Source organism: Lates calcarifer, linkage group LG10, assembly GCF_001640805.2.
Source record: "Lates calcarifer isolate ASB-BC8 linkage group LG10, TLL_Latcal_v3, whole genome shotgun sequence".
In the NCBI taxonomy this organism is placed as follows: domain Eukaryota; kingdom Metazoa; phylum Chordata; class Actinopteri; family Centropomidae; genus Lates; species Lates calcarifer.
The window spans coordinates 19,179,051-19,200,153 of NC_066842.1; the positions used below are offsets into that span (position 1 = coordinate 19,179,051).

At 39.7% G+C, this 21,103-nt stretch overlaps 4 protein-coding genes across 9 annotated transcripts in view; 2 read left to right on the forward strand and 2 right to left on the reverse strand.

The window, feature by feature from the left end:
- srgap1a (SLIT-ROBO Rho GTPase activating protein 1a) overlaps positions 1-2,887 on the forward strand; it is a 79,682-nt gene extending 76,795 nt beyond the window's left edge. For 4 of the 6 annotated variants that reach the window (XM_051073519.1, XM_051073520.1, XM_018664067.2 and 1 more), the window contains exon 22: positions 129-2,887. In XM_051073519.1, the coding sequence (XP_050929476.1) occupies positions 129-536 (408 nt within the window). In that variant the 3' untranslated portion in view covers positions 537-2,887. The remainder of the gene's footprint in view (positions 1-128) is intronic. The other 2 variants (XM_018664069.2, XM_018664070.2) reach the window with 2 other exon arrangements.
- On the reverse strand, positions 2,342-7,330 carry LOC108875269 (coiled-coil domain-containing protein 113). Its single transcript, XM_018664073.2, has 9 exons — positions 6,841-7,330; positions 6,296-6,431; positions 5,645-5,806; positions 5,406-5,555; positions 4,817-4,927; positions 4,472-4,570; positions 4,213-4,320; positions 3,781-3,936; positions 2,342-3,574 (listed from the first exon to the last, which is right to left on the reverse strand). Exons 1-9 carry the CDS (start codon positions 6,933-6,935, stop codon positions 3,434-3,436), a joined length of 1,158 nt encoding a protein of 385 aa, XP_018519589.1. The 5' UTR covers positions 6,936-7,330; the 3' UTR covers positions 2,342-3,433.
- An 83-nt stretch (positions 7,331-7,413) lies between these two features.
- Positions 7,414-13,979, forward strand: parp12a (poly (ADP-ribose) polymerase family, member 12a). The gene is made up of 11 exons (XM_018664071.2): positions 7,414-7,753; positions 8,874-9,009; positions 9,112-9,367; positions 9,466-9,663; positions 10,104-10,293; positions 10,437-10,611; positions 10,815-11,038; positions 11,168-11,255; positions 12,142-12,272; positions 12,594-12,745; positions 13,001-13,979. Exons 1-11 carry the CDS (start codon positions 7,434-7,436, stop codon positions 13,255-13,257), a joined length of 2,127 nt encoding a protein of 708 aa, XP_018519587.1. The 5' UTR covers positions 7,414-7,433; the 3' UTR covers positions 13,258-13,979.
- On the reverse strand, positions 13,975-20,898 carry tbxas1 (thromboxane A synthase 1 (platelet)). The gene is given in 15 exon segments (XM_051073521.1): positions 13,975-14,991; positions 15,501-15,663; positions 15,808-15,945; positions 16,081-16,169; positions 16,256-16,612; positions 16,750-16,881; positions 17,106-17,213; positions 17,215-17,254; positions 17,354-17,442; positions 18,286-18,402; positions 18,486-18,582; positions 18,750-18,802; positions 19,678-19,771; positions 20,118-20,268; positions 20,818-20,898. Coding segments are annotated over 14 exon segments (1,692 nt in total). The 5' UTR covers positions 20,219-20,268; positions 20,818-20,898; the 3' UTR covers positions 13,975-14,877.
- Between the last annotated feature and the right edge of the window lie 205 nt (positions 20,899-21,103).

The following is a 21,103-nucleotide window of genomic DNA, read 5'->3' on the forward strand; positions in this document are numbered from 1 at the left end:
TTTCCTTGTTGTCTGTTAATTTTTTCTAATTTTTAACTCCAACCTTCCTATTTTCCACTCATCTATGTCATTATCATCATTCCATATCCTCTCTCCTCTCTTACTCACACTCTCTTTGTCTCCTTCAGGACATAGAAGAAACCATGAACACGGCTCTAAATGAGCTGCGCGAGCTGGAGCGGCAGAGCTCAGCCAAGCACGCCCCCGACGTGGTGCTGGACACCCTGGAGCAGCGGCAGACCTCCGGCAGCAGCGGCGGGGGTCCCACGCCGGCCAGCTCCAGCGAGTCCCTCAGCCCCATCCACGGCGTCATGCTGAGGTCCACAGCCAACACAGAGCCGCCCATCCGCCGCAGCACCAGCTCCTCCAGCGACACTATGAGCACCTTCAAGCCCGTGGTAGCGCCTCGCATGGGGGTGCAGCTCAAACCTCCCGCCTTGAGGCCTAAGCCCATGGTTCTCCCCAAGTCTAGCCAGGCCCCACAGCCTCCAGCTGCATCTTCTCAGGATCCTCTGGACAAGTCCTGCACCATGTAACTTCTAGGACAGGAACCAGAGATGTAAAACAAAATCAACTTCCAGGGGGATGGAAAGTGCTAACATTGTCTAGACTACATAGATATACTGCAAATAATATCTAAGAGCTTGTAACATACATGGACCTGGACCTGGATTTCTTTGTGGTGATTTGAAGCTGAAGTGAGATCCTGAAGGGGACTCTAGCAGGATTTGACAGGCTGGTGTAGGAGTTACAATGTAGGCAGATTTGTCAGTCTGTCAATAACCTTGCACAATTAGGTGTTAATATGCTTAGGTTAATATTATCTAACATATGTCTTTTTCTAAAATAAATTCAAACAACAAATCACAAAGGCTTCCTTCAAGGTTTTAGAAAATGTATGCTAGTTAGTGTAGTTTACAGACTGTCATGAACTGTGTAACTCTGAACAAACCATGGTGCATGTAGCTCCTCTGTTTACCACTGAACCTGAAACAGAGCTTGATGAGAAGGACTTAGGAGGCCCCCTGAAGGTGTTGTGAACTGCTTCAAAGGCCTTACTGACTTTTCCGATGTAACTAATTTTAACTGTTGAATATTATAAAGGTGCTGTGACTACCTGGACAGACGTGGTTTGAGGATTGGACTGATAACAGGCCTGGTGAGCCCTTAGTAACTAACGGTACTCTGTTAATACATAAGTAGTACTGATTCACTAGCGTGTAAACTGCAACTTTCCTTGGCAAGGCATACCATTGTCAGTTGTGTGTCAGATATGTACAAAGATCACCTCTTTGCTGGATTTGCTCAAAATTATTTGAACATATTGCCTGGAACAAGATATGACTATTGGATAAAACCACTACTTCATTATATAAACTTTGAACATTTCAATGTATTCTTGAATTCCTGCATCAATAACTCATGATGAAGGGATAAAATATGCCTAATAAATTATGCCTTTACATCTGTATAACCTATGGGGAGCAGTGTGAAAAGACAAATCATCTCCTACCTACAGTATATACAATACATAGGCCATTATACAGTGTGAACCACATGCCATAGCTTTTTTTTATGCCTTGCTTGGCTTTATCTACCCAAAGACATGGCTGTATAAGTGTAAAGCATGGATGTTGATCCTCCATATATGATGTAGGCATTCTTTTTATTGACTGATGTGTATAGACTCAAGGTAGCGCCCTGTGGGAGTTCTGCCGGTAGCCATGGACCTAATGACTGTTAGTGTAAAAGCCTCCTAACATGTTCCCCCTGCTTCCTTTGCTTGTCTTTGTCAAAGTCTCAAAACAGCAGTTTGCTTCTAGTCCCTCTAGTCTGTTTTTGTTCAGGTGAGAATGCCAACAGTGTGTTTTTGTGTCGCTCTCTGACTGATGCTGAGGCTTCCTCTTCAGACTTGCTGCATTTGTGGAAGATGACACTTTAAATGGCTGATGTCAGCGGCAACAGGGAAAACGGCACATGTGGAACAGGAGGAAGTCTCACACAGTCAGCAATGACCAGCCCGTGTCAGTCAGCTCAAATGTGTCCAGGTCAAGTGATTATTTCAAAATGCAATAGCCCCATAAAACTGTATGTGCCAGTGAGTTCCAACTGTGTGACTGCACCCCCTATGTATGTGTCTTTTTAAAGTAACCTCTGTACTGTAGAAATAACAGAATTGGGTGCATGTCCTGGGGATGTTTGACTAGCATAATAACACTTAGAAGAGATTTGGTTTGCAATGAATTAGCAATGCTCTCTAACAGCAGGTTTACACTATCTTTGACTTGACAGATATTGTGTGTATAATAATCAAAAGTTAATTGATTTCTGAATTACTAACTTTCATTATTTTTATAATCTTTGTTGTTATATTCGTTGTGTTTCTGGGTTGAAATGACTTCAATTTAGAACAAGTGATGTAGAATAAATATCCAGAGATGCAGGTGTCCCACCTACAGTATGAAGCCAGTTGTATAAAATGTGTGCTTTTGTCACTATGTAACATCATCAACAGTAGGACTCAGTTATGCCATCTGTAGGCGTTAAGCTACTCTGTGGTGTTATGTACATCTGTAGTATGTACTTGTGAAAGTGCCTTTGAAAATGTTTTAGAAGAACTGCAGACATCCTGTCCTGTTGCATTTTCATGTCAGATGCTGTGTTTTTGAGAAATGCAGTGCAGGAAGAAGACACATGAATAAGTAATGATGCCATTTTCCAAACAGTTATATGACAGAATTAATAATAAATAAACAGCTTACCCATTGTGACATTGCACTTTTATGTATATAACTGTATATATGGCATGTAACATCATAACATTTAGAGTTCTTTGAGGGCTTATACCTCCAAGGATTTCTTTCTAATAAAGAAAATAGTTTGTCGAGTCTGAGGTGGATTTTTTCCCCACTTTTTATATTGAGTAACTTCAACCTCAGCTCAGAAATCTGCACATTTTAAATATATAAAGAAACATATATTAGACATTAAACATATGAAGTATGGGTACTTGTATGTATTGGATTGAATACACTGTAACCATGGTATACTATCTTTGTAGTATAAGGTTATTTTTATTATTTATTGTATTTGGGCTGTTACTTAAAGAACATCAGCACAATTCATTCTTTGTAATGATGCATGGTAAAAGGCATTCAATGATACATAATAAGTATGACTGAAAAAAATGAACAGGATGAGGAACCTCTAAGCCAACAGCACATTGTTTTCTCTCTACATTCCCCAACAAACATTACAAGAAAGAATCAAAGTTGTTATGACAACTCATCAAATGTTGACTAACTGTAATATTATGAAACAAGGCATTTGCAGCTGTAGCAAAGTTTCCATCCTTCACCCATTCATCCCATTCATTCCATTCAGACCATTCATCCTTTAATGAATCCTGCAGGCCTTTCAATTCTCTGCTTCTCTATATGTTGTGTTCTGCTATGTATGGGAGCTTTACTGGGATTTGGTCTTCCCCAGACCTCACTCCAGCTGCAGCACTGTTTGCAGGAGTAAGAGTGGCTCTCTGTTTGCTCCAGGCTTTAGAGTGGGTCTTCAAGGCCATCTGGTGAAAACAGAAAAGAGGGAGCTCATTGTTCTGGATATTGTCACACACACACACACACACACACAACTCCCCAGCTGGACTGAGACATGCTGTGGTATGATAAAGTGGAAAACAAGATATTGCACTTCAAAATCTCATCCCATTTCAACGGAGGTGACAGAGTTTATTGTATTTGGGGAAAGACGATAAAACTATTGGTTTACCTCAGCAATCCCAACCTTCCTCTCCCAAGTGTGGATGCTCTGCTGCAGCTTCTTGTATTTGTCCTTGACGTGCATGTACTCAGTGATATCAGGAGCCTGATAATCTGACATCTGGCGGCGCAGGTGCTGGTTTAGGGCCTCTGCCTTTAAACGTTCCTGAAAAGAGAAACAGTTAGGAAGAGAGGACAGAACACACAGGGGGAATTAGTTTAAAGGGCAGGAAACACACAAAGTACAATTCATAGAAGAAATAAAGGAAATATTAACTCATTGCATTGTTTTAGTCTGTCCTACAATAATTTAATGATAATTATTTTTGCTACTTTTGGGTAACCAAACCATGTATCAGTCACTGAATTTGATGTGTGTGGCCACATTGATCTCTCTCACTTAGGTTCTTAACATTGACAAATTTTTGGACTAGACACAAACCTCCTCAGCATGCTGTATCTCCTCCTCAATTTTTGCCAGCATCTGCTTTCTGTTGTTGATGTCATCGCTCAACTCTTTAGACTCCCATGTCACACTCTGTAGCTTCTCCTTTTTACACACACACACACACACACACACACAGATAAGATGAAGAGGATTAATTTTACTGAAAATGTGCGACACATTTTGTAAATTGAATTGAAATTAGTTAGACTGGAAACATTGTCTGTCTCTCTCAAACAACTTTAAAAGGAGTCACCTTGTGTGAACTGAGGACACGTTGTACTTTCAAACTGTTGACTTGAAGTTCATCCAGATTTTTGTCGATTCTCTGCTCACTGTACTCCTGGAAAAATTCCTAGATACACAGCACCATGCTTTGTTACATTTATTAATTAGAAAAAATAAAGCAAATAAAAATCCACATTTAACAGGTCAATTTTTTAAGTAATTAATTAACTAACCCTTGTTTTCAACCCTTGTTTTCATTTTAACTCACAAACTACACAATCAACTGATAATCTATTGAGACATAATGAATTGAACTGGAATTTCTTTCTACTTTCTTAGCCTGTCTGTATATATTCTTGGTTTCATTCTCTACCTCGTACTCGGCTTTTCCCGTCTCTTTTTTCTGTTGAAGCTGCTGCTGGAGCTTCTTCTCCTGGACCTTTAGTGCCTGGTTCTTCAGATTTAATTTTTCCAACTGGGCGACCTGTTTGAATTGTGTGTGTGTGTGTGTGTGTGTGTGTGTGTTTGTGAACAGAGCAGATAATGTGGACAAAGGGAGGAAAATGATGCACTGCAGGAAGCAGATATAATCAAAAAAGCAAGTAATAGTAATAGTTACTCAATATCCCAGTCCTTTGTCCTTCCCATTAAAAGGATATGAATAATATGTGTTATTTTGCTCATTTGCTCCAGCATGAAGAAACAGCTGATGTATTCAAATACAAGATAGTCAGAGAAACATCATGTTAGAATCCCTGACATTTATCTCTGAGTGCTCAGAGGCTGTACAGGCTAATGGTTCAAGTAAAGAATGCTAATGATGCTAAACATAGCATTTTAGGGGTGAGAGGCTAATGTAGGAACAAGTTATTTTATAAAAACTACATAACATATTTGGGTTAAAAAAAAATCAAATACTGCTTCACACAGGGTGATGTTATCAGCCTGAAACTGATTTTTACCTTAAACTTGTCTTGGATGTACTGGAGCACCTTCTCTGACTCCTTTATTTCCAATCTGTTTTCCTTCATAGGTTTGAGCAGTCTGCGTTCAAACTCTTTCTTGGCCTTCCTGATCTCTGCAAGACGTAATTCTGCCTCTTCCAGAGAGGCCTGGAAAGAAAAGCAGAATCACTAAGGAGAAATGTACTGTGAGTGTCCTTTTTTTTTTCTTTTTGTGCAAGGGTGTGCTATAAACTAACCTTGTAGTTGTCCTGGATTCTCTCATATCTCTGTTTGAGCTTTTCCTGGTCTTGTTGTGTCTCTGTTACTTCCCTCTGTGCCACATAAAGTTTCTGTTCTAAGGTCAGCTGCTGGAGTCGATCTGATATGTAGGAACGTGACTTCCGCCTCCGCCCACGGCTCTGACAAGCATAAACAAAATCACGCGGGCCTATCAGTGCACAAAGGTGTTTTTTTGACATTTCATTTTTTTATTGGCATGAAAGGAATGCATACTAGTAATTACAAGGGATTTTAATAACTAACAACATTACTTTGGCCTATCTAAACCAATATGTTTAACACATTATCATAACCATAATTTTTGCTGGTAAATTTTAAGCCATGCTGAGACTGAGGGCAGGAAACTATATAAATGGCTGCTGATGTGCAGCAATATGGTTTTTACTCTCTGGCTTTGCTTTGAATTCTCAATCCTGTTTTGTGACCTTGAGAAAGAATAATGCTGTAATTCTAAACAAAGTCTAGGCCTCTATGTTTCTGTGTGTGTGCACAATAAACAAAGCCTGTACTCCCTGTGTTCATTTCCAGTGAGAAACTTGTGATAAAACTACAAACCACTTTTGTATGAGTAGCATATGCTGTATGTCTTGTCATTGAGTGTCACCTACCCCACCCTCCAGATGGGAGGCCCCTGCTGCCCCTGCACCTTCTCCCCCAGCCTGGGAAACCAGGTCCTGTGGATCCAGGCGACTGATGAACCGTTCAAACATGTTATTCTCTGCCAGGAGAGCTGCAATGGAACACCTGAGTGGAGGTGAGAAACAACAACTTCAGTCAGCTCGGGAAAATGCTTGAACCCAGGAATTTGATTGTTTAAACTGAGAACCTACACCTACATATTAACAAAGAGGGTTCAAAGTCTTCTCAAACTATTTTAACTTTACTGTAAGTCACAATGGGACCTCACCCAGGTTGAAGAATGTAGCGTATTTCCGACCCTCTATTTTTAAGTAATGGTTCTAGGATGTGGTTATATTTTAGTAATACTTAGCTACTGTATAACCATATTGTTCAACAACAGAACTAGCCTTAGCTGTCAACGTTAGCATGTTGCACAAAATAGGTAAGTTAATAGAGATAGCTTTAGGTTAACAAACTTCCTGGTTGAGCTGTTTTTACCCATAGAGTATTCTTGAAAATGTATTTAAATTACTTTAGTTCTTCGACACGGCTGTAAAGGAGTTCTTTTTCTTCTTTTTGTGTGACCTCTTTGCCTTTTTCCTCCATCACCGAAAGCTCGCCCTCCATGGTTGCTATGGTACACTGAGCGCCTGCATTGGTTGCTAAGGGCAAGTGTTGCCTTCAAGTACCAGGCTTAAACCATAGACTGTATATAAACAGGCTTGAACCCCTACAGTCTATGTTTTAACATCTTTAATCTGTCAACTTTGCCACGAATGACGACAGAAAACCACAGCGTAATTCAAAGTATCACATTGCGTCGACTTTTATTAATTTCAGGACTATATTTGTGATTGTTAGATGTAAATTTAACATTACAAATGAAGCATTGGTGTTATCCGCCAGAAACTATAGAAAACTTCACTCCGCAGTTTCACTAAATGTTTCTTATTTTAAAAATGGTAAGTCATATAGGGACATGCCCTGTTTTTTTTCCTCTTCTTTCTCTGTTTCAGTTTCATTTCTGCGTAAACACGAATCACTCCAATGTAGGATTAGGTCAGCCCCGCTCTCACCACAGTAGCTAAATGTTACTTGGCTAAAAAGGGTGAAACCTATTTCACCATGACTTCACTCATCTCTAAATCAATTATCAAGACCCTGTGCGACCACCAGGGATGTTTGGACTTCAAGCGCCTGGATGAGACAATCGCACAGAGTTTCACGGTTGCGGAACCAGTCCTGCGAAGTGTCCTCTTCGACGACGGTAAAATAGCCATTCATGCAGGCAGAGAGAGGGTGACCGGCGGTCAAATACTCAGCCCGGACAGTCTGGTGGTGGCTAAAACCAATCTGCGGATATGTCAGAAAAAAGCCGGAGAATGTCAGCAGTGCGACGGCCTACACCTGTGCAAGTTTTATGTTTGCGGAGACTGCACTTTCGGGTAAGTAGGCTTCCTACTGCGGTGCGACAGTTGGGAGGGTTTGTGAAGTTTTATATCAATCAGTACCCACAATTAATGCTATGGTAAAACGTATCACAAAAACTGGTCGGTAAATATTCAAGGGTAAACGCTCAGTTTGTTTAGGCCTGTTGTCTATACAATCAGCAAACAAAGCGAGTTTGAGGTGTTTTAAACTTTAAAGCCCTTCACACCCACACAGGTGTTTTCACTTATGCTGCTTGTGTCTGCTAGTTTAGTACCGGTACTTCCGTGAAGTTTAATACTCCTACAGTTAGAGACAATTATAACCACACATTTTATTGAATAACGTGCTGAGACATTGATACTGTAGAGCACTTTATGAACAGAGGACATCAGAACTGAATCTGTATACATAACCGTGCTTAATACACAGCACTTTAGAGGAGAGATGCCAATATAAACAGAAGATGTTAGTCTGTATGGATGAAGCATTTTGCTGCCAGTATATTTGGGTCACTGTGGGCTACGTCAATTATAAGTCCTGTATTTGTCCAGTAGATGGCAATAACAGACCATGTCATCGGCTGACATCTTGACTCGTCATAGCAGGAAATACACAGGTGAAACACATTTTTATCAGCAGGCACAGTACCAGGCTGGAAAGGCTAAATGGAACGCGGCTGTAATTAATGCTACTAATAACACCTGTGCTCTTCCTGCTATGACATGTCAAAATGCTGTTAAGTGACCTTGATCATGATTTTCTATCAATAAAAAGTGCTGTTGTGCATATTGAAAGTGTTGTTGATGCCTTCTGTGGACATAAGGACGTTATGACCAAAATTATTCATGTACATTTGTAAGAGATATTTATGGAGTAAATTTTGTAATGCTTTATTCTTTTATTTTAACCTACACATGATCATCATAAACTTAATCTCAGCTGTGAGTATGTATGTCAATGTAGGTTCTGGCTATCAGCCACCTGCCTGAGTTGTAGTAATACATGACCATATATTTTTAAATCCAGAAACCTGAAAATCCACAGAAACTAGATAGACCACATTTCAGTATATTCATTATGTAAAACTAAAACCCCTACCTGAGATAGTATTTTTGTTTCTTTTGTCATTTTTAGACAGAAGTGTAAAAATCCACATAGTCTGGCTTCTCCGTACAATGCAATGATTTTAAAGAGATACAGTCTTCACGACTTGACAGAAAAACAGCTGTTCCAGCTGTTACTGCAGAATGATCCATATCTTCTTCCTGAGGTAGGTTTTGTCTCTTGCTATTGCATGCAAAATATTGTACATTTCTGAGTGAACTGTAATATATAGTTGTGAAATGTTCACTTGTCTCTATACACCCTCTAGATATGCACACATTACAACAAGGGCAACGGCGAGTATGGTTCTTGCGTTTTCACCACCAAGTGCACCAAGCTTCATGTCTGCCAGCACTATTTCCAGGGTGACTGTAAATTTGGTCCCTCATGTAAGAGACCCCATAACATTGATGCACAAGGAATGAAGAATTTCCGTGGATTCAGTCAGGAGAATATTAGAAACCTTCATGTGACCTACAGAAATAAACTCATCATCACAGGTCAACGAGCTATTGCTGTTCCTGGTAAAGAATTACCTTTATAGAAATATTACATTTTGAATTTTTTCATCTTATAACAGTGATATTCAACACACGTATGTATGTGCATGTGTCTTTAACAGCGCCGCTAGAGGTCAGAATCCCACCTCAGCAGCCTTCCCAGCAGGCTTCCCAAAAGCCTTCCCACCAGGCTCGCAAGCATCCTTCCCACAGCAACCCCGGATCTCCCACCAGTTCTGCTTGTCCACCTAAACCCATGAGTGATGCTGACAGGAATGAAATCTGCCTCTACTTCATTCGGAGGCACTGCAGCTTCAAAGGTAACAATATTGCTTGTAGAACTGACAAGTCACATTTACAGTACAATAACTCCTCAACACGTGTGAAAAAACAGTTCATTCAGAAAGTATTCAGACCCCCTCACTTTTTTTCACATTTTGTTATGTTGCAGGCTTATGCTAACATCATTTGATTAATTTTTTCCCTCATCAATCCACACTTAATATTCCAAAATGACAAAGCAAAAACTGAATTTCTAGATTTTTTGCAAATTTATAAAAAAGATAAAACTGAAATATCACATTTCTATAAGTATCCAGTATAGGAAGAGTCCTGGTTGTTCCAAACTTCTGAATAAGGCTGCAGCATAACAAAATGTTTTTTTTTTTAAAGTGAAATGGTCTGAATACTTTCTGAATGCACTGTACATGTGTACCACTGCCTGAATGAGTGTCTTTGTATCCTTGTGGTTTTTTCCCAGAGAAGTGTGTACGTGTCCATTGGCACCTACCTTACAGATGGCAGGTTTTAGACAGCGATGGTGTGACCTGGAAGGATTTGCTTGATATGGAGGACATTGAGAAGGCATATTGTGACCCAGGACGTGACACAAACAGCATGACTCAGCCATCGCCCACCTCAGGGTTTCTCAGTTTCTTGGGTTTCCAAAGGTGCGTGAATTACACAGATGCTTCTAGGTTATAAATATATTGCAGAGAAACAAATGAATTTTGACTTATTTCAGATACATATAAATATCTACACCCCTTGTAGGAATTTGCTGATTTACTGTACTTACATTGCTTGCTTTCAGCTCTGTATCCCTCGACATGGAGGCAGTTGACTTCACAACAATGAAATATAGAGGATTTCCAGTTCGTCGCCTGTCCACCGCCTCCTCTGTCTCAAAGCCCCCCCACTACATTCTCACAACACAGTGGCTTTGGTACTGGAAGGATGAAAATGAGAAATGGGTAGAGTTTGGACAGGTCAGTCAGACTAATAATACAGCTAAGTGCCTTTATTCAGGGATGATTTGATGAAAAGTCAGTTTTAAGAGCCTGTGATCCTGCATAGTACCTATTTGAGGGAACAAGCAGATTTAGATTTTCAGTCTTCATTAACTTAATTTTACCACATTTGAACTATTTAAAATCTAAACTTTGCTGGACTATTCTCTTTTTTTCTTCAGGGTGACACACCAGCCTCTATCACTTCTGAAACTCTGGAGAATGTATACCTGGCAGACAGAGATACAGACATTCCTTTTAGTGCTGGCAAACAGCAATATGTGCTCCGCTTCAAAGGCCAGCCAGGAACCCAGCAGATGTATCAAGAGAACTTAAAATACAAAACTCAAAGAGAGGTCAGACGGAGGCCTCGCTTTGTGTCCGCTCATGACGTGAAGACGGAGAGGTATTTAATTTTCTGTTATAGACATAGATTTTACATTGTTCCTTGCTATTCTGACACTGCTGTTTTGGAAATATCATTTCCTCAAGTGACTTCACCAGTCAGAGGTCTTACTGTATGTCTCCTCTGTAGTGCACCATCACAGAGCTCCAGCTCCTCCACAGCTGAAAGTGTCCCACCCCACTGGGACAAGAATGCCCTACCTGATTTTGGATACAAGGTATATTTACAGCATATACTATTTTGCTTTATTTTTTACAATGTTTTTGTTCCTTTACAAAGGCTGAATATATACAGACAGGTGACAAATTAAAGGAAAAACCTGATAAAATGAGTGAAAAAACATACTGAATGCAGATGCTTTCACACAGATGCACTGCATGGTACAATTGAGTGGATAAAATCCAGTAATGCTCTGTGGCATGTATAAAAAAAGTTGAGCAGGGCCGCTGATTCTGATTTTGCATCCAGATGGCAAGAGGAAAAGATTTAAGTGACTTTGAAAGAGGGCTCATTGTCTGGGCACAGATGGCAGGAACTTCAGTCACAAAGACTGTTCAACTGGCTAGAGTTTCAATATGCACAGTAACTAAAGTGACATCTGCATCTGTGGGAAAAACATCTATAAATAGGGTCAGAAATTGTGGTTGACAGCACACATTTGATGACCATGATGATTGTGCATTAGTACAATATATGTGGAAAAACAGAGGAGCAACTCTTCTCAGGTGATGAGAATGACATTGCAGGATGTCGACAAGAACAATCCTTCAGCAAACAGTGGTTCCAGTGCATAAACCTCTCATTACAAAGATGAATGCACATTTGAGCGTTTACTGGTACAAAAACCATAGGCACTGGTTTTCTCTACAGAGATGTGGGAAAAAAGTGATAGTCAGATGACTCATCCTTCACCACATTCTGGTGTTCCATCTGTCTAGCAGAGTCCCAGAGACTTCTTGTTGTAGAAACTGTTGTGGCTGCACATGGTGGCCCCACACCTAATTAAGACACTTTATGTTGGTTTTTCCTTTAATTTGTCGTTGATCTGTCTCTATATCCCTCAGTAATGACTTGTTTATCTGCACTATACTCTTATCTTTCAGCTAGTACCTCTCTCCAAATCTGTGACAGACTTTAGTATGATCAAGAAGTTGTTTAGGCGCACTATGCCTCAGAGTAAAATTAACAGCATCCAGAGGATCCAGAACCCCTCACTGTGGAAAGTCTTTCAATGGTAAATCACTCTTTTGTTTTTATTGATTTATTTGTTTTTTTGGCTTTATTAAAGAAAGAAATGAAGGTCAACATTTCTTGCCAAAATCGCTTTTTTACTTTCTTGCAATGAATTTGAGTTTCCCAGGGGTAATGTGTGTGAGGTCAGAGGCAGACTTGCTGCTTCCCCCTACTTCCGGTCTCTATGCTAAGCTAAGCTAAACAGCATTTGGCTATAGCTTCATATTCAACCATCCAGACATGAGAGTCAATTGCAAGAAAGCTAATGAGCATGTTTCCCCCTAAAACGCATCATTAATTTTTTTTTATATTGTGTGTTCAGGCAGAGAGAGCAGATGAAGAAGAGGAATGGAGGGAAACTTGTGGATGAGCGGTACTTGTTCCATGGGACAGATGAGTCCCTGATTGAGGCCATTTGTGAGCAAAACTTTGACTGGAGGATGTGTGGTGTCCATGGTACGGCCTACGGCAAAGGTACAGTAAAGCAGCCTCAGCAGCCATTCCAGTAACACGACAACTATACAGTATACAGCATACAATACTGACAAGCCATAAAAGAAAATATCTTTTCCTCAAAATTACTGTGCCGTGTTGTGTTTTGGTACATAGCAGGAAACTGGAATTCTAAGTTTATCAGGATCTCAGAACTGAAAAAAGTAGCAGTAGAAAAGAATCCATCAATTTTTTTCCTTTATGCCGTGTCAGTACTAACACTTGTTTATTTGTCAGGGAGCTACTTTGCCAGAGATGCGTCCTACTCAGACAGATATGCCAGAGCCAAAGGAAGCCTAACCAAGATCATGTTTGTTGCTCTTGTCCTGGTGGGGGAGTACACCAGAGGAAGCAGCAGCTTTGTCCGACCCCCATCAAAAGATAACAACAGAACCCTCTACGACAGTTGTGTCGACAGCCAGAGCAACCCCAGCATCTTTGTTGTGTTTGAAAAGCAACAGATTTATCCAGAATATCTCATCAAGTACTCGTAAGTCATAATGCTGTTGTTTCCTTCTCTGACGATTTTTGGTCAGGGATGAACTGCTTATCCTTGGTTAGTAGCAGCTAGTGGCTTTGTTAAAGGTTTGTGGAGTTTTACATTGGTGGAAACACTAAGATTCTGCATTCATACTCTTACTTTAGTAAAATCATCAATTTCATCAACAAAATATGCTTTCAAAAGTAAAAGCAGTGCAATGACTCTATATTAAGGTGGAGCTAATTTTAGCTACTTTATACTGTTCGGTGGTCTGATCTATAGCAAAGCATTATATTTTATAAACTGATATTTACAATATTTCGCTCTGAAATGGAGTGGAGTAAGATTCAAGAGTATAAGTGTAAAGTAGGAGAAAACAAAAATTAATCAGTCAGACTTTATATGAGTAACATCTTTCATACAAGTCAGTGCAGTACTGCTTCAAAGACAAAATAAGATATGATAGGATTTGAAGATTTCAACACTTCCAGCTCCGCTCAGGTCCACAGGCAGACTGTTCCAGCCTCACAAAAGGTTTTAAATTACTCAATGAGATTTTTTTGTGTGATCATTGCAGATGTATTGATGTATATGTAATGTGCCAAGAAATACTCATGATTGTTGGTGGCTCTTTTGCTGTGCTAGGAAGGATGCTATGGGCAACAAAATTATCTGGTGTTCAAATTCAAAAAGATTGAAATGATTGTTATGTAATAAAAACATTTCAAAATGCCAGTTAAATAGTTTGTTTTTATTTATCATGATTATGTGAGAATATTTAGTTACACATTAGTGGTATCTAATCCATTTTAGTGTACACAATTCAGGGATATGTTTCACAGAAACATCTGAATTCATCATCAGTAAATTTCTTATTGCATACACTCAAGACCAAAATAAATTCAGGGTTGCATTTAGAATGAATAAACTCAGAACCACTCTCAAGCACTGGTTAAAATTCAACCAGAAAAGTGAAACTTTAAAACCTAATATGCACTGTTTCACTCTAAAATAGCAGCTTTCAGCTTTGTGTAGCTTAAATGATACAGAAATATGTTAATAAAAATGTAACCTGCTCCCTGCAAGCAACATGTTTGAGGAAACATTTCTATTTACAAATTGATTTTAAAAAATATTCAGTATTGCTATACAATGAGGTAAGAGGTTGAGAGCTGCTCTCCTTCAGTAGAGCATAATACTCCTCCTTTGTTTGCTCATATCTTCATTCACATTTCTCCAAGCTCTCTCTGTCACCCTTATTTTTTCATCACCATAATAACTGATGATGGTATCAGTAGGGAGATCAGAGGGACCTCAACGGTGTTGTCCACACTGCCTGATTGGACCAGCCACACTACATCATTTATCATTACACCATAGCAATAATGATCCTGTCAACTTTCCAGCTCACTCCTCAAGAAAAAAGGCACTAGATGAGCTCAGTAATGGAGGTATGCAGTGCACTCTTATTTAATGTTAAGGTAGTCTATGGAAATATTATGATTTAAAGGTAATTACAGAAGGAGAAAATTGCTGACACACTGTGTGTCACTGTCACAACATGAACCTACAGGATGGTTTGTAACTTTTCATAGAATATTTCTACCTTTCCAAGAAGATGAACGATGAGTTTCTAATCATCTGATGGAGAATTCATTTGACCTCCTCCCAAGTTCCTTCTTGAGATTTTCACAAATATGCCATTTTTAGGTCCTAAAGTGCTTGATGACTTCAACTCAAGAGGAACCTGCAAAAAGAAAAAAATGTACATATGTGAACAAACGTTTTCCTTACAGACTCATGTTTTTCAGATTCAGCGTTGTGTTCATAACTAAATATGTACTGTAAATAGTTGACAGGTTATATTAGTTCACTGTGGCACAGTGTATTACAGCAATCAGCAAAGTCCTTGACAGGTGTGAGAGAGAAGAAACATGCACAAAAACACTGTTTTTATAGACAGATAGTCTTTTTGGATTGTCATATGTTGGTAAAACCTGTAAACAACTATGACCCATAAGTGGACATAAAAACTGTGATTTATTTAAAACCATGACCTCTTTGTTGCTGCTATTGTAGATGCACTTTGACTCCATGATCCCTGAGAAGGTATGCTTTGATATTCTCCTCTTCGTGATAGATATGTATCAGTGTGTGAAGATAGTTCCCTTTGTTCCTTTGTGACTTTGAATCCTTTCTACTACTCTAAAATGTTTATTAGATTGTTGTCTTAAGTGTTTAAATTGTCCAACCCACCTTTGTCTCAGAGCAGGCCACAACGCTGTACTTGTGAAACATGCAAACTAAAGCCATTTTGATCTCCAGCTGAGCAAGCCTCATCCCCACACAGTTACGGGGACCAGCCCCAAACGGCAGGTATACAAATGGATGTCGACTAGCCCTGGCCTCTGGTGTGAATCTAGAGAACAACAAGTTACATTTTTGAATGAATTATGAGGGCAACATTGTTGAGGAGTCTATGGCCTAATGAAGAAGGAAATGAGTTTAACAGCTCTTGTTACATGAACTCTTTGAGTGACTACAATGGAGAGCAGCCTCCTACCTCTCAGGGATGAACCTCTCAGGCTCTGGCCAGTACTCTGGATCGTAATGGAGGAAGCCTGCTGGGATCTCCAGTGTTGCTCCTTTGGGGAGGAACTGGCCATTCACCACACAGTCACAGTCAATGTCTCGTGCAAACCTTGGTGAGACAAAATGCCATGGAAAAGAATGACCCTGCATGTTCTTTAGTCCACTTGATTACTGTGATCCTGATCAGTACTGTACTTAGAAATTTTACAACTGAACTTTATCCTCATTTAATATCTTCCTTTACCTGAATCCAGGAGGGTAGAGGCGCAATGCTTCACATATAACCATGTCCAAATATTTCAGCTCCTGGACATTTGTGTAATTTGGTGACTCCTACAACAACAGGTGGCACACAATTAACCCACAACAGTCCACAACTGTCATGTCGTAACCAGATGAAGCAAATAAGATACACTCACATATCTGGTAAAGAACTCATCCACTTCCTCCTGTACTTTGCATTGACATTCGGGGTGGATGGCCAGGAGGTAGCAGGTGAAGGCCAGCGTGTTGCTGCTGGTTTCGTAGCCGGCCAGGAGGAAGACAAACGCTTGCCCCACGATCTCATCTTCGGTCATCATCTTTTTCTGAGGACGCCGAGTGTGTGGCTCCTGCGGGTGAAGACAGCTATTGTCCTGATCCGAGGTCGACGGCTGAGTTTGCTGGTTCCTGTGGTTGAATTCATCAGCGTGGTTCATGGCGTCAAAGTGCTCCAAAGACACAGACTCTTTACTGGTTCGAGCATCCAACATCAGCTGAAGAAAGTCTCGTCGCCTCTACAAGCAAAATATATGAAATTGTACCCATGAAGAAAATTGCAGATGATAAATCTAAGGAAAAAAAATGTTTCCCTCTGGAGAACACTAAACACACAAGTTGCATTTAAAGATAATTAAATGACTGTGAGATTCACCTGTTCAGGAGGCTGCTCCTCTCTCTGCTTGATGATCTTCTGGATGCTGTTTATGAAGAATTGATTCATCTGGTCTCGTCTTCTGTTGGGGATGAGTCTCACCAGAGGAGCCGCAATAAAAGGAAAAGCAACTGGACAAACAAATCAGATTTGTTGGTGTAACCTAAGCTGAAATGACAATTGTACACACTTGCACATGACTCAGTGTTCAGTGGAGTTAAGGTATGTAACAGGACAGTAAACCTTCCAGTGCTTTTGAATACATATTACTCATTTGCCTTCACTGTATTTCTTTATAAATGTCCCCAGTGTTATAATTAATATATACAGGATATAAATAATAATACAACTGACTGAAAAAACAGCATGATGGGCCTGAAGAAAGAAAAGGAGAAGAACATCTGAGCATGGCGAACAAACAGGTCATCTGGGTTGTTCTGAGAGTCCACCTGAGTTGCAAATGCCCACACTGGCGATAACATCCATGGTGAAGCAGCCAAAACACCTGGCAAAATAGACACACAAACAAAAATATGAGGCAGGACATAAAAACCACCATAATTCTTTTGTCACAATGCCTTTGTCTGTTGTGTTTAGTGATTACCTGTGGATGTCAAAGGCCTCTCCCGACTCAGCGTACACATTCAGGTTGTTCATCAGGGCATCAGTGGCTGTGTTGATGAGTGGAACCATCTACAAGAGAAAAGAAAAGACACTTGTCATAACTACTGAGACCTCTGGAAATGGAAAGACACACATGAACCTGCCTTGTCAGTATCGCTTTAGGGAAATATTACTCCACAAACACCACAAAAATTGTGAAACTGTCTATGTGGTCCTAGGAAAAACAACAAGCACAGTCACACCACACAGCTGAGAGAGACCTCAATAGATAAAAGATGTGCATATGCTGCACAGTGGTGAATCAAGTCGGTGAATCTGTCTCCAAAATGTTACACACCCGATATATTTACTAAAGTTAAAAGCAGCTGCCATGGGGCGAACCAAAGCTGTAGATGCACCCAAATTTGCTGCATGTCATTCCTCTAGGTTCTTTCTTCACATTTCCTGTCTCTTCCCTGTACTATGTAATAAAGGCATATAAATGCCCCAACAAATATGGTTGAAAGAAATACTCCTCAATAGTTACACCTTAACTTTTGATGTAGTTTAGTCTTAGAAACTTTTATTTCATTATCATAATTTTATACATTCTCTAAGTTGAAATTTAACAAAAAAAGGAATATATAACAGATACAGTTAGAATGCAGTTTATACAAAATCTTAAGAGCTAGGATGTTAACTTTTCCACTCTTCTCTATCTGTCTTCCAACTTCACACTTCCTCTAAATCTGTGACAGACAGTAACTTATCAGACAAACATGTTTTTCCCAGATATTTGTGAGGTGTCTCATGCACCCATTTACAACCTGCTTCACTAATTTGAAGACAACTGAAAAAAAAAAAAAAAAAGTCTTGGTAACAAATCGGTTCATTCTACTTGGGGCCCAATCAATCCGAGCGTTCTTATCTCACCTCTTTCATCTTGGCAGCACTGAAGGACGGGGTCAGGATGCTCCGCACTCTCTTCCAGCGTTCATTCCTCAACATGAGCAAACAGTCACTCATGGGCTTTGTTGCAAAGCGAATAGTCTGTGTAGAGGAGGAAAAGAGTATGGGTACAAATGTCTGTTATCATTACACCACTGAAGAACATAACGTAATGTTTTGCTCACCATTCTGTTCGGGAAACTGCTGAAGTCTCTGACCATCACTTGTCTCAGCATGTCAGGGTCTGCTACAACCACCACCGGTCTGCGCCCCAAATAATACCTAACATACAGCAAGCACACAAATCAAATCATCTTTACACTGCTAACATGCATAAGAGTTTTACCTAGCAAGTATCCATCTAATTTCACAATATGGAATAATTAAAATCAGTAATATGTTCAGACTATCATTTCATCACTGATGTACAGAGTTTTTTTTTTATTTACCCACAAACTCTGCCATGTGTCCTTATGAGGTCAGTGATGGGGTTGAAAAAACCCTGCAAGGAACATTAAAGCACAACATTACCTTAGTTTCACCTGCAGAAAAGATAACAGTATGGCAGCTTATCAGCCTCATGATGCTTTTACATGACTCTATAACAACTGCAGAGGAACAAAACTAAAAGCCACAGAAAGAGGAATGAAACAAATTAAGGAAGAGTCTGTGTGTATGTATGTATGTATGTATGTGTGTGTGTGTGTGTGTGTATGACTGTGTGCACTGTGTTCTTACATGAAGCCTTCATGATGAAGCACATTTAGGAAACCATGTGCGTGGGTTTGTTAATTTTTATGTGTGTAAACATGTATTGTGGGAAGCATCAAAGGAAAAAGTGAAAAGCAGGAAAAATATTTTCGGCTCAACGTGCTGTTGACATGCAAGACAAATGAGCTTTGGCCAACTCGAATGAAAAGCCAACTTGTTTATCTAAGGCCTTCAAGAATCTCAACTTTAACCTGAAAAACTAGAGTGAAGATGATGATGATGAAGTCTCCCTTCCATTTCAGCAAAAGTCTCTGAGAACAAGATTAAGTGTTTTAAAATTAAGGCATCAGATGAATTACCAAATAAATCTGCAATTAAATTTTCTTTCAGTATAGGCTCGTTACCATAATTAATTCAACTCAAAGAAGAAAGCTGTGCTATACAGTTAAGGACAATTATGACTTTGGAGTCCACCACAGTGTTGCTGAGGAGGGAAAGTTAATCAAAACCCTGTCAAACCAGTAGAGGTCACTGGATAGTCAAGCCAGTGTTGGTAAGGGAGAATTTGCTAAGTCGCAGTATGTTAAGTGCTGCTGCTTCTCAGTCGTCTTTTGAGTAATCTGATAAAATATCTCATAATCCACACAAATTGCTGCGATATCTCACCTGGCGAAACAGGAATATGTTGCCAAAGAAAGGTATCGGCTTTGGATGTTTGATGCCACATCTTGAAAGGACTGAAAATGGGTAAACTGAATACCTGGAGGATAGAGCACAGAGTTGTGTTGGTAGGTAATAAATGAATGAAGAATACAAGCAAATATAGTGTAAAATATAAATAAACGTTTTCTTAAATATTTCAATTGATTCTTGATTCATGTCTTTTGCCCTTAACTAACTTAAACTTAACTGATGTGTGCATGTGTTAGTTGATTGGTTACTTTCCTTGGAGCAAACAAGTAGTGTTTCCTTAAAATGTGAGCTTCTCCTGTGTCTAACTGTGTCTAACTTCCTAAAAATACCTGCTGTATGTTACCAGCAGATTGCATAACTGACTTCATTTCCACAACAGCTGCAAAATTATAGACAGACAGATTATTACTCACCAATAAAGAAGACCTAGAAAGATGAGGAAGAGGCTGAGAGTCACAGACAATCCACTTGTCTCAATGTGGAATACATTTAGGATGTCAACCACAGCCTCCATGATGGAAAAACACCTCTCAGCTCTTCACCAACAGCATTAGATCGACGCCCCTGGAAAGAAAGGAGAAGACAGACGAGTATTGCACTGAATCATGACTCTACCGTGTTTCTACAGGAGAAGAAGGCACGTGACGTGAACTGTGGTCTCAGGCTGATTTGTTTCCTGTAGATTAGTTTGTTGGTTTCCAAGACAGTTTGTCAATGATTAGTTTCAGCAGCTTTCAGCTGAAGCCTTATCGGCGCTCACCTTTCCCCTGCATTTTTACCACAATTGTCCAGAGTTGTTGCTTTACAAATTCACTCACCTATGTTTGACACCCACATATGCAGCATTGGGACAACACACCACAGTCAAAGCTGGAACTCACAAACAGCTTACCACAAAGCCTTTTATTATTTATGTAGAAATTCTGCGTTATAAAACCCCGACGTCACAGGTCATTTGACATGCTAGGCTACTAGCTAACTAACAACTCATTCGTGTCTTTTCTGCACGTCATGTAAGATTTTCATGCACCATGTTAGCGCCAGTCCCATATCTGGAGAAGGTGTGTATTGTTATGTTCATAAATTGACACAAATATATCTGCGTATGCTTACCTTATTCTTGACAACATCTCGCTGAAATATTATTATAAAGGCTTCCTCTTTTTTTTAATTTGCTCCTGACTCAATAAAAACCTGAGCTGCATACTGCCACCTACTGTGCCGGAGGGTATAACATCCAGCACGACTTCACCGGTGTGCCAAAAGTCATGCAAGGGGGAAAATGAAAGATGGACAATTTAACATAGAATAAAGTAGGGTAAAATTTAAAAAAAAAAAAAAAAAATCATATATGCCATGTCTTCCAACAGGAACTTACTGTGGTACACTGTGGACTTGT

Bases quoted from the DNA above. Each gene is read 5' to 3' on its own strand.
- parp12a (XM_018664071.2), top strand. From the start codon at position 7,434: ATGACTTCACTCATCTCTAAATCAATTATCAAGACCCTGTGCGACCAC. The intron at 9,010-9,111 runs GTAGGTTTTGTC...TACACCCTCTAG, and splicing joins ATCCATATCTTCTTCCTGAG to ATATGCACACATTACAACAA. The intron at 9,664-10,103 runs GTAACAATATTG...GTTTTTTCCCAG, and splicing joins GAGGCACTGCAGCTTCAAAG to AGAAGTGTGTACGTGTCCAT.
- LOC108875269 (XM_018664073.2), bottom strand. From the start codon at position 6,935: ATGGAGGGCGAGCTTTCGGTGATGGAGGAAAAAGGCAAAGAGGTCACA. The intron at 5,807-6,295 runs GTAGGTGACACT...TATGCTTGTCAG, and splicing joins CCTCCCATCTGGAGGGTGGG to AGCCGTGGGCGGAGGCGGAA. The intron at 3,937-4,212 runs GTTTGTGTCTAG...TTCTCTTTTCAG, and splicing joins AGATACAGCATGCTGAGGAG to GAACGTTTAAAGGCAGAGGC.